Source organism: Pan paniscus, chromosome 20 (assembly GCF_029289425.2).
Source record: "Pan paniscus chromosome 20, NHGRI_mPanPan1-v2.0_pri, whole genome shotgun sequence".
Lineage (NCBI taxonomy): Eukaryota > Metazoa > Chordata > Mammalia > Primates > Hominidae > Pan > Pan paniscus.
In genome coordinates, this window is record NC_073269.2 from 63,510,526 (window position 1) to 63,522,556 (window position 12,031).

Consider the following 12,031-nt stretch of genomic DNA (forward strand, 5'->3'; position numbering starts at 1 on the left):
ATTTGTTTGGTTATTGAATAATGACTGTCTCCGGAACTCAATTTCCAGCTTCGAAAAAGCACAGACCTTGATCTAGATTTTCTCCTAATGTTCCATGTGCATAGTTTGTAGTCAATAGTATGTATTCAGATATTTGTTAGGTGAATGAGCCTTAATCATTTTTGACATTTTAGGTTATGTGACATTCTCTCCCCAGTACCACCTCAGGCTCGATGATTTGCCTGAAAGTCAAAATTCAGAAAAGAAAGTCACACACAACTCAGAAAAGCTGTTGTACTCATGGTTACAGTTTATTACCACAAAAGGATAGAGACCAAGATCACCAAAGGTAAAAGGCACATAGGAGGAAATCTGTGAGAAACCAGGCACAATTTTTTTTCTTTTTTCTTTTTTCTTTTTTTTTTTTTTTTTTGAGATGGAGTCTCGCTGTGTCGCCCAGGCTGGAGTGCAATGGCACAATCTCGGCTCACTGCAACCTCTGCCTCCCAGGTTCAGGTGATCCTCTGCCTCAGCCTCCCAAATAGCTGGGATTACAGGCATGTGCCACCACACTGGCTGATTTATGTGTTTTTAGCAGAGATAGGGTTTCACCATGTTGGCCAGGCCAGTCTGGAACTCCTGACTTCAAGTGATCCACCCGCCTTGGCCTCCCAAAGTGCTGGGATTACGGGTGGAAGCCACTGTGTCCAGCACAGGCACAAACTTAGCAGGTGTTCCCTCCCAGTGCAGTTGCACAAGGGCACACTGAATTCTCCCAGCAAAGTTGTGTGCAACACACTCACAGTATTGCCAGCCAGGGAAGCTCCCCCAAGCCTTGATGTCTAGAGTTTTCGTTAAGGGTCATTCAGGTAGGAATGCAGAACCCACATGAATAACCATAAATATCCAGTCTACAACCCTTGCAGAAAACAAACATATAGCATGGCCCAGGCCCTCATGCATGCAAAAGCCAGCATCCACCATGAATCATATTGTTAGCATAAGTTATCTGGTCAAACGTGCAGCAGGACCTACTTATGGTTTTCGACATAAAAATCTTACCAGGCAAGATACCCCAAGAGGTTGTCTTCCTGAAGTTGGCCCTAATTCATTCTAGGGTCAGATATCAGATAGCTGCGGACAGTGCCTGTGTCCTAAAACCTGCCAACATTATTCACAGTAGCAAATCCTATTCTGTTTATGCTGCCCCTGCCCTGCCTTGCCTTGCCTTTCTGGTGGAAAACACAACGCAGGCTCTGGGCCTTGCTTTCTCCTCTGCTGCTGCTTTCTAACCTGCTCTAGTGCTTCCACCCGCGTGGTGTGCTCTGCCTCCTGTTTCTAGGGGTCTCTTACTATAAACTTCCTCCATGACAATCACTTCTGTATCTGAGTGTCACACCCTGCCTGATTAAATACAATCCCAGATATATTCTAGAATACACAGAGAGCCTGTTACAACATCCTTGGGCCAGGCGCAGTGGCTCGCGCCTGTAATCCCAGCACTTTGGGAGGCTGAGGCAGGACTGCTTGAGCCCAGGAGTTCAAGACCAGCCTGGGAAATATAGTGAGACCCCATCTTTACAAAGAATAAATTTTTAAAAATTGGCTGGATGTGGTGGCATGCACCTGTGGTCCCAGCTACTTGGCAGGCTTAGGTGGAAGAATTGCTTAAGCCTGGGAGTTCGAGGCTGTAGTGGGCCATGATGGTGTCACTGCACTCCAGCCTGGGTGGAAGAGTGAGACTTTGTCTCAAAACTAAAAATAAAAATATGGCCTCCTTACTGTGGCCTCCAGGACACTACAGAATTCACGTCCATCTATCTCTGTGATTCAGTTCATCTTCAGCTGCAGCCATACTAACCTTGTTGCACTTCCCCAAACACGACAGGATCCTCCTGCTTTCATTCCCTTGTCTTAGGTGCTCTCTCTGTGAGACCCTGTTACCTCAGATGCTCCATTCCTCCAAGTCCATGCTCAGATATAACTGTCTTTTAGACGTTTCCCAACTACTCTACCTCCCTCTAACCTTTTATATTGTTTACTTTTGTGGTTGTGGTTGTTCTTTTTGAGTTACGGATTGTTGGAATTAAAAGGTCCCCGAGGGCCAGGGACAGTGGCTCACGCCTGTAATCCCAGCAATTTGGGAGACTGAGGCGGGTAGATCATCTGTGGTCAGGAGTTCGAGACCAACCTGGCCAAAATGGTGAAACCCTGTCTCTACTAAAAATACCAAAATTAGCCGGGCGTGGTGGTGTGCATCTGTAGTCCCAGCTACTTGGGAGTCTGAGGCAGGAGAATTGGTTGAACCTGGGAGGCAGAGGTTGCAGTGAGCCGAGATCGCACCACTGCACTCCAGCCTGGGCGACAGAGCAAAACTGCATCTCAAAAAAAAAAAAAAAAAAATTCCTCAAGTACAGGAATGCATACTTATTTTGCTATGTACATATCCGATTTTTTAGAGCAGTGCCTGTTGCAAGATAGGCACTCAATCGATACTCATTAAATTAACAATATACACATATATAAAACAGCACTTTCACATGGTTATGAGTGACCTAAGGAAAAACAGAACAGGATGACGTTGTAGTGGGGGCTGTTTTAAATTGACAGTTTGGAGCTGGGCGCAGTGGCTCACACCTGTGATCCCAGTATTTTGGGAAGCTGAGGCGAGCGGATCACCTGAGGTCAGGAGTTCGAGACCAGCCTGGCCAACATGGTGAAACCCTGTCTCTACTAAAAATACAAAAATTAGCCGGGCATGGTGGCAGGTGCCTGTAATCCCAGCTACTCAGGAGGCTGAGGCAGGAAAAATGTTTGAACCTAGGAGGCGGAGGTTGCATGAGCTGAGTTCGAGCCACTGCACTCCAGCCTGGGTGACAGAGCAAGACTCCGTCTCAATAAACAAACAGACAGGTTTGGGAATGCCTCTGAGAAAGGAATGGTTGGCCTGAGCTAAGCACCATTACCCTGATCCACCTATTGTAACCACCTAATGGGTTCATTATTTTCCCTGCTCCCCAGATAGAGTCGACTTATCAAGACAGGATAATTGCAATAAAGGGTTTAATTCACATCAATCCAGCTAAATGAGAGACCAGAGTTTTATTACTCAAATAGGTCTCCCCAAATATTTTGAGACGAGCTTTTTTGTTTCTGGGTTTTTTTGTTTTTGTTTTTGTTTTTTTTGAGACAGAGTCTCATTCTCCTTCTGTCGCCCAGGCTGGAGTGCAGTGGCATGATCTTGGCTCACTGCAACCTCCGCCTCCAGGGTTCAAGCGATTCTCTTGCCTCAGCCTCTTGAGTAGGTGGGATTACAGGCATGCGCCACCACACCCGGCTAATTTTTGTAGTAGAAACGGGGTTTCGGCCTGTTGGCCAGGCTGGTCTCGAACTGCTTACCTCAAGTGATCCGCCCGCCTCGGCCTCCCAAAGTGCTGGGATTACAGGCATGAGCCATCACGCCAGGCCTTCAATTATATTTCTGCAAGATATGTTCCCTGTCTACAAGAATTCAATTTTTAATGTTTTTGAAACTTATGTGTTTGCTAAACAAATACGTGGGGGCTGATTTTACGATCTGAGGCCAAAACCACAAACTGATTACAGGGTCCAACAAATATTTGGCGAGTGGGAGAGGGGTAAGTGAGCTGGAGTGGTGGCGTCCTGGCTGTGAGCAGGCACAGCCGCAGGCTTCAGGGAGCCCCATCGCGGTGACCCTGGAGAGTGGCCTGAATCGGACGTGACCTTGAAGCAAGGTGGTTTTGGGGTCGCCGGCTGCACAAGGCGCGAAGTGGTTTAGGGTCACGGGCTGCACGAGGCTCCAGCACGTCAGGAGTGGGCGTCTGTTCATTCCCACGTGCATCGCGGCTCTCTCCTAGTTGACGCATGCACACCCCGTGGGTGTATGCGTTGTTCATTCCCACAACGGCCATCACCACCTCTCCGCACCCTCTGTCTCCTTCCTTCTCGGGCCTCACCCCTGGCCCTCGCTTTCAGTGCCCAGCCTGGACCGCAGCACTCCAGTTCCGCCCCAACCCGGGAACCGTGGACTGAGGCTCCCGTTTCTGTCCTTTCTATTGGGCGCACTTCCGATGGCGTCAGGAATTTCAGCCAATAGGAGCCAGCCAGGAAGTACCTCTCTGAGCGGTTGGTGCCGGGTATAAAAGAAGGCCGCGCAGCCACGGCTGCTCACGACGCCGCGGATCCCGAAGCTTGTGTAGCGCTGAGACAGCAGTGAGGCTGCAGGACGAGCAGGATTGGAAGCGCCCCGGCCAGAAAGTGACCCCCAACCCCTTTCAGGACCCTGTGAACGGGAACAGCCATCCACAGGGTTCAGGAAGGCGTCCGCGCCCTCACCTCTTCTCCCCATGAGCTCCCCCAGAGCTGTGGTGCAGCTGGGCAAAGCTCAACCTGCAGGCGAAGAGTGTGAGAGCCAGCGCCAGAGAAAGGACGCGGGAAGGCTGGGGACTGGGCCAGGGGTCGGGTGCGCAGAAGACACATCTGTTGACATCTCCCCTCCCTCTCCTCCTCCCCAACGCTCTTCTTTTCTCCCCACTCCATCCCTTCCCTCCAATTCTTTCTTTCACCTCTCCCTCCCCTACTCTCCCCTCCCCTTCCTTTCTCTCTGCCTCTTCTTCACCTCCTCCTCCCCTCCCTACCTTACCTTACTCTTTCTTCTTCCCCTTACCTCTCCCTCCCCCTCTCCCTGCCTTCCCCTTCCCTCTCTTTCTCTCCTCCCCTTCTTCCCCTCACCTCTCGCTCCCTATTCCCTTCTCTACTGTTCTCCTCCCCTCTCTTTCTCTCCCCTTCTCCTTCCCTCCCCTCTCCCTTCCTATCTCCCTCCTCCTCCTCTCTTTCAGTGGCTACAGCAAACCAAACAGCCCAGCAGCCCAGCAGCCCAGCCATGTGAGTCCCTTGGGATTGGTATCTGGAAAAGGAAGGAAGGTGGGACGTGGGGATGAAGAACAGACTGGGCGTGTGGGGTGCTGGCTCCTGGGAACGAGAACTACTGATAGGGCTGGGTCTGTGTGAGAAGGGAAAGCGGCAGAGGAAGGATACAGTGAAAGAGGAAGGGGAGCATTGGCATCCCTGACTTTCCCTCCGCCTACCCTACCTCCCAAGCTGAGGCTTTTTTCTTCCTCTCCTGTCAGGCGGCGCCTCACAATCGATGACTTTGAAATCGGGCGTCCCCTGGGCAAGGGGAAATTTGGGAATGTGTACCTGGCTCGGCTCAAGGAAAGCCATTTCATTGTGGCCCTGAAGGTTCTCTTCAAGTCGCAGATAGAGAAGGAAGGACTGGAGCACCAGCTGCGCCGGGAAATTGAGATCCAGGCGCATCTACAGTAAGGACAGTCTCTGCTTCCTCTTTCATCTTTGACGTCTGAGCCCAGCATTTTCCCCAAATACTAACCCCAAGTAAACTCTTCACTTGTACCTTGAAGACTTTTCTCTGCAGTTCATTCCATTTACACTACCTCCTACCCTGGGTCAGACACCCTGGTTCCTGTTCTCTGTTCTCCCCTCACTTGCTCCCAGATAGGGCTGTTGTTATTCTGGTCCCAGCATAATTTGCCACTGTGACCAGGCAGTGACGGTGGCATCATATGATAGGCCTCAGGGAGAAATCTGACTCTTCCAACATTAATCCTTCAGACACCCCAATATCCTGCGCCTGTATAACTATTTCCATGATGCACGCCGGGTGTACCTGATTCTGGAATATGCTCCAAGGGGTGAGCTCTACAAGGAGCTGCAAAAAAGCGAGAAATTAGATGAACAGCGCACAGCCACGGTGAGGTGGGGGTCTGGAGGCTCTGGGGTCTCTGAGTTTATTGTGGGCTGGTGGGAGCTGTTTGTGACTGTCAGGAGGGTCCGGATTGCCTTTTGAAAAGTTTGCTTCTGAATGTTATTGTGTAAATTTAATATAATGGCACATATGTTCTACAGCTTTATCCTTGGATACCCTAATTAACCTCATTGTATCTCCAGAATATTAATAAGTACTGTGTATAGGTTTGGATTCTTTGGTTATAAGCAACAGAATCTAACTCCACTGCCTTATGTAAAGAAACATATTGAAAGGCTCTGAAGGAGTTCACTGAATAAATAGCTAGAACTGGCTTAGAGATAGGTACAAAGAGATTTCTAGAGGGTTCCGGAAAGGGAACCATGGCAATGATTTTCCCAGGAGCAATGGTCCAGTCAGCTTGCTGTGTCAGGATGAGTGGTCTTCCATCTTTCCTCCTGTTTCTGTTTCACTTCCTCGGGCCTCAAGTCCTGTGAGAGATCATCTGAGTGGCTCAATGTAGGTTCTGTGTCTGGCTACTTGCTGTGCTAGGACAACAGGGAGGATCTGTGTCCATGTTACCATCCATCCTATAAGACCACATAAAAAGGAGAGGAAAACCACACCCCACACACCAGTAACTGGTGCAATTTAAAAGGAGGAAATGGAGTCACTGGACCAAAAAGATTCCACTGTAATCATACAATTCATGGTAAGTGTTCCACCTCAGACGGAAATTGTGGCAGGCTTCACTTCCAGGGCGACTTTTCTTTGCACCCACAGATAATAGAGGAGTTGGCAGATGCCCTGACCTACTGCCATGACAAGAAAGTGATTCACAGAGATATTAAGCCAGAGAACCTGCTGCTGGGGTTCAGGGGTGAGGTGAAGATTGCAGATTTTGGCTGGTCTGTGCACACCCCCTCCCTGAGGTAGGTCAGGTGGTGGTGGTAGGGTGAGTTCTGAGTACCAGTTAGGAATGACCCAGTTTAATGTATTTCATGTGTCCATGTGTAAAACCTAGATACGAACTTGGGGTTTCTATTGGAATGCTGCCTTTTTCTTTTCTTTTCTTTTCTTTTTTTTTTTTTTTTTTTTTTGAGACAGAGTCTAACTCTTTCACCCAGGCTGGAGTGCAGGGGCACAATCTCGGCCTCCCAGGTTAAAGCGGTTCTACTGCCTCAGTCTCCCAAGTAGCTGGGATAACAGGCATGTGCCACCACACTCGGCTAATTTTTGTATTTTTAGTAGAGACAGGGTTTTGCTATGTTGGCCAGGCTAGTCTCGAACTCCTGACCTCAGGTGATCCGCCCACCTTGGCCTCCCAAAGTGCTGGGATTACAGGCGTCAGCCACCATGCCTGGCTGAACTACTGCCTTTTTCTTTTCTTTTTTTTTTTTTTTGAGACAGAGTTTTGCTCTTGTTGCCCAGGCTAGATTGCAATGGTGTGATCTCGGCTCACTGCAACCTCCCCCTCCCAGGTTCAAGCAATTCTCCTGCCTCAGCCTCCCAAGTAGCTGGGATTACAGGCATGGGCCATCACACCCGGCTGATTTTGTATTTTTAGTAAAGACAGGTTTCACCATGTTGGTCAGGCTGGTCTCCAACTCCTGACCTCAGGTAATCTGCCTGCCTCGGCCTCCCAAAGTGCTGGGATCATAGGCATGAGCCACGATGCCTGGCCAGTGCTGCCATTTTCAAACACCTATACGTGATATGTATTCGTAGATTTAAATAATGTGGTCCAATCAAACCTTTTATTTTCTGATCTTTGTTAATATATAACTATACCAGTAAGTTTGCATGTAAATAAAGTCATTGCTCCACAATTCCAAAGGAGTGCATTTTTCTGTATGAATAATTTTCATACAGAAATTTTCTTGCCATAATTTATTTACTTGGCTCTCATTGATACACCATCAGTTTGTTCTAGATCTTTCTTAACGCTGAGAATATTCTTGTGAAAACATTCTGGAGCATGAGCTAAATCACTGTGTGAATAATTCCAAAATATGGATTTATTAATAGTAGGTCCCACTACTTCTCCGAACCTTGATCCATATTAAAAATTTGTCTCTCCAAACTCCTGTGCTTGGGAGGGACTTTCCAGGGTGTCCTAGGGTCTCCACATCTCAATGAAAGCTGGGGAAGGAGAATTTCCCTCATCCTGGGCCTCTGCTTAGTACTTATTCCCTTTTCTGCCTTCCTCTAGGAGGAAGACAATGTGTGGGACACTGGACTACTTGCCCCCAGAAATGATTGAGGGGCGAACATATGATGAAAAGGTGGACTTGTGGTGCATTGGAGTGCTCTGCTATGAGCTGCTGGTGGGATATCCACCCTTTGAGAGCGCCTCCCACAGTGAGACTTACAGACGCATCCTCAAGGTGGGACAGTCACCTTTGGGCATTCATGGGGGAGCTGGTCAGTGATGGCTGCTGGGCTGTGGGCACACACACACAGGGTTGTCTTCTGTGGTCCAGAACAGCGCCTTAACAAGGCTCAAAGAAGAGGGAGGACATTGACCAAAGAAATTAACCAGACTTCTCTTTCTTCTTTCCTGGCCTCATCAGGTAGATGTGAGGTTTCCACTATCAATGCCTCTGGGGGCCCGGGACTTGATTTCCAGGCTTCTCAGATACCAGCCCTTGGAGAGACTGCCCCTGGCCCAGATCCTGAAGCACCCCTGGGTTCAGGCCCACTCCCGAAGGGTGCTGCCTCCCTGTGCTCAGATGGCTTCCTGAGCCCTGTCTGCCTCTGTTCCCTTTGTGTGTGTTCAGGGAGCTCTCCTGGCTCTGCCACCTCATTTGTCTTTATTTTTTTCTCTTTTAAGATGTAAGATGCTAATTAATAAAAGCTGAATCATTTCATACCAGCTCTTCATAGTTGTGTGAGTTATTATGTGACTGGGTAGAATCTTTATTTCTTGTGGGAACTCTTTCCTATGAGAGCTGCCCAAGGTTGTTCTCCCTGCTACCCCCACCTTCCACCTCGGGAGATGGTGACTTCATTCTTCTTGAAAACTCTTGCCTACTTTCAGGTCAGGCACGGTGGCTCACGCCTGTAATTCCAGCACTTTGGAAGGCCAAGGCAGGCGCAACACTTGAGTTCAGGAGTTCGAGGCCAGCCTGGCCAACATGGTAAAATGCTGTCTCTTCTAAAAATACAAAAATTAGCTGGGCGTTGTGGCGGGCACCTATAATCCCACCTACTTGTGAGGCTGAGACATGAGAATTGCTTGAACCTGGGAGGCAGAGGCTACAGTGAGCTGAGATCGTGCCATTGGAGTCCAGCATGGGAGACAGAGTGAGACACCGTCTCAAAAGAAAAGAAAGAAAACTCTTGTCTACTTTCTGCAGATAAATTCTCTGAGGGTACACAACCTGCCACCTATCACTGTGGCTCCTTGATCCAACTTACTATTCTCCATGTTTTCAGGAGTATGCCATTTGTAAAACAGGACTGTCATCAACCCAAAGGTCCACTCTCTTTTTATGGACATCAATATGCTGCTGTCTCAGAAATAAAATGTTTCACTGCACGTCAGTACAACCCAATTCTCAAATGAATACACTAGCACCTCTGTGTTGTGTCACACTCTGATGACATTAGAATAAGTCATTCCTCATAATAAATGTAACATCACCTCTTCTGAAATTACTGCATGCTGCAATTTGGGGAGTGGCCTTCCAGCCTTCTGTAACCTTCTGTGACAGCTTCATGTGGCAGCTGCTCCCTGCACCCATTATAAACTGACTACCACAGTAAGCATCTAGACTCCTCAGCTGTAAGCTCAAATGTTTTTTGATCAATGCAGTCAGTTACACCAGTATTTCTCCTAACTTTAGTTGTTAAGCACTTTATATGGAGTTTGCCTTGTTAATGTTACTCCTATCATTATATTCTACAAAGTCTCCTCATTGTGAAATATCCAGCAGTTGCAGGCATGATTTCTGCTATGACCAGAACCACTACGTAAGCATAAATAATTCGGCCACTTCACTCAGATGAACAGCTCCCACTATTGCAGATCTATAAGTTAAATACTCCAAGACATTGGTTCATGGTTTTTAACCTGCACTTTCAGTATTTACCTCTCTTTTTTGTTTTTTCTTTCTTTTACCTGCATGAGGAGACACAGTGCTTACCTCTATATGCTTTGCTTCATCCTATCAGTTTTCCTGAATTAACATTTTAAACACTTGGCAATTCCTAATAAATTAACTGGTTCACACATATAAACTCTTACACATTTTAGGTGCTGGATAAACACATCACTGGGCACATTTTTGGCAGGTAAGGATAGAAAAATCACTAGGGCCTCAGCACTGATCACCAGATGATATATGTTTAAATAATGAAAACTCTGTCATGCTTTACATGAGGGATTTAAAAGTGTCCCCAGGCCGGGCGTAGTGGCTCACACCTGCAATCCCAGCAATTTGGGAGGCTGAGGCAGGCAGATAAACATTTGAGGTCAGGAGTTCGAGACCAGCCTGATCAACATGGTAAAAACCCGTCTTGACTGAAAAATACAAAAATTAGCTGGCCATGGTGGCTGTAATCCCAGCTACTCGCGAGGCTGAGGCACGAGAATCACTTGAACCTGGGAGGTGGAGGTTGCAGGGAGCCGACATTGCGCCACTGTACTCCAGCCTGGGCAACAAAGTGAGACTCTGTCTCAAAAAAAAAAATTGTCACCAATATCTACATAGCTTTCTTCAGCAGCACTGATTCCAGACATTCTATGATGGAATATAAATATACTAACTTTAATATCTGTTCTGCATCCAAAGCGAAAACTAATTTAACCCTAAGGGTCATACACATATGGAAAGGAGAATTATTCCTCTCTTCTAAATTGGGCAAAATAGTATTGTCAATGATGAGTAACAGTGTTAACAGCTTGCACACTAAGCAACATTTCTCAATAATCTCATTTTACAAATAATACCTTCTAGGAAATTGATTCCATCTACATTTCCACCCAGTTAACATCCTGTCATGATACTTTCTCCACTTTCAAATCTCTGGAGGGCATTTTCTGCACACCCTGTTTCCATTTTCATAACCATATGTATTGTCAAATCATTGAAAGCTGGATTTTATTCTCTAAACTTCATAGTCATGAGAAGAAAAAAAACAGTCACCAACGGAGACTACTAAGATTTTGTATAATATGATTTTTTTTTTTTTTTTGAGACGGAATCTTGCTCTCTGGCCCGATCTCGGCCCACTGCCGTCTCCACCTCCCAGATTCAAGCGAGTCTCCTGCCTCAGCCTCCCAAGTAGCTGGGATTACAGGCACCCGCCACCATGCCCAGCTAATTTTTGTATTTTTAGTAGAGACGGGGTTTCACCATGTTGGCCAGGCTGGTCTCAAACACCTGACCTCAGGTGATCCACCCGCCTTTACCTCCCAAAGTGTTGGGATTACAGCCGTGAGCCACTGCACTCGGCCTGTATAATTCTTAAAAGATTGTTATGACCCTAACATGACTTTGTTGCTTTCTTGTTTGCAACCAGTTCGTTCAGGGTTGTCAAAAGGCCAAAATTACAACAAATTTAGTTTTAGATCTAATTGACTTTTGTTTGTGATTCATGAATTGAGGCAATCTCTGTTCTACACAATAGAAATTAGAGTTCCCACTGGGCAATGGCAGAACAGTGGGTTTTGTAAGGTGGGAACAAAAAATAGAACAATAGAAAAAAAAAGCTGATTGGTTAACAGATTGCTTTTTCTAAGGGTTAAAGCAGAGGGGACTTCCTAATTTCACTAATGCAGGTAGACTGAAATCTGCTTTTAGGAAAAACTGGGATCTGTCTGCTTCCTTAAAACTTCAGTTTGATTAGATGACATTTAGTATGAGAGACGCCATTTTGATTTGGTCAGTGAGGCCTGCTGTAGGAGCTCCAAAACAATGGCCTCCTGTAATTTTTGTTTAACAATGTTCACCTCTTTCCATTCCTTTCTCCATCTATGCTCATTTTTTTTCATGGTCTTGTCCAGTATCATAACTTGAAATAACAGTGTTTGCCAAAAACTTCCAAAGTTTTATGTCCAGGCACAACTTCTCTCCCAATATTCAGTCAGAGATTGAACTGCTATGACACAGACACTTTGTGGTCATACAGGCATTTCAAACTGATCATGCTTAAAGTTGGAGTCATGAGCTCACCCAGTCCAAGACTCCCCACGTTAAGGAATGTCAAATCTACTCTACCAGGGCTCTCAGCCAATACCTAAAGCAAAAGTTGCTGGACCAT

The 12,031-nt window shown here is 46.9% G+C and overlaps 1 protein-coding gene across 1 annotated transcript; it reads left to right on the top strand.

The window, feature by feature from the left end:
• Positions 1–1,573: 1,573 nt before the first annotated feature.
• AURKC (aurora kinase C) lies at positions 1,574–8,639 on the top strand. The gene is made up of 7 exons (XM_003816668.6): positions 1,574–4,404; positions 4,839–4,884; positions 5,130–5,321; positions 5,632–5,770; positions 6,548–6,696; positions 7,977–8,151; positions 8,338–8,639. The coding sequence occupies exons 1-7, from the start codon at positions 4,347–4,349 to the stop codon at positions 8,506–8,508; spliced, it is 930 nt and encodes a 309-aa protein (XP_003816716.1). The 5' UTR covers positions 1,574–4,346; the 3' UTR covers positions 8,509–8,639.
• Positions 8,640–12,031: the final 3,392 nt, after the last annotated feature.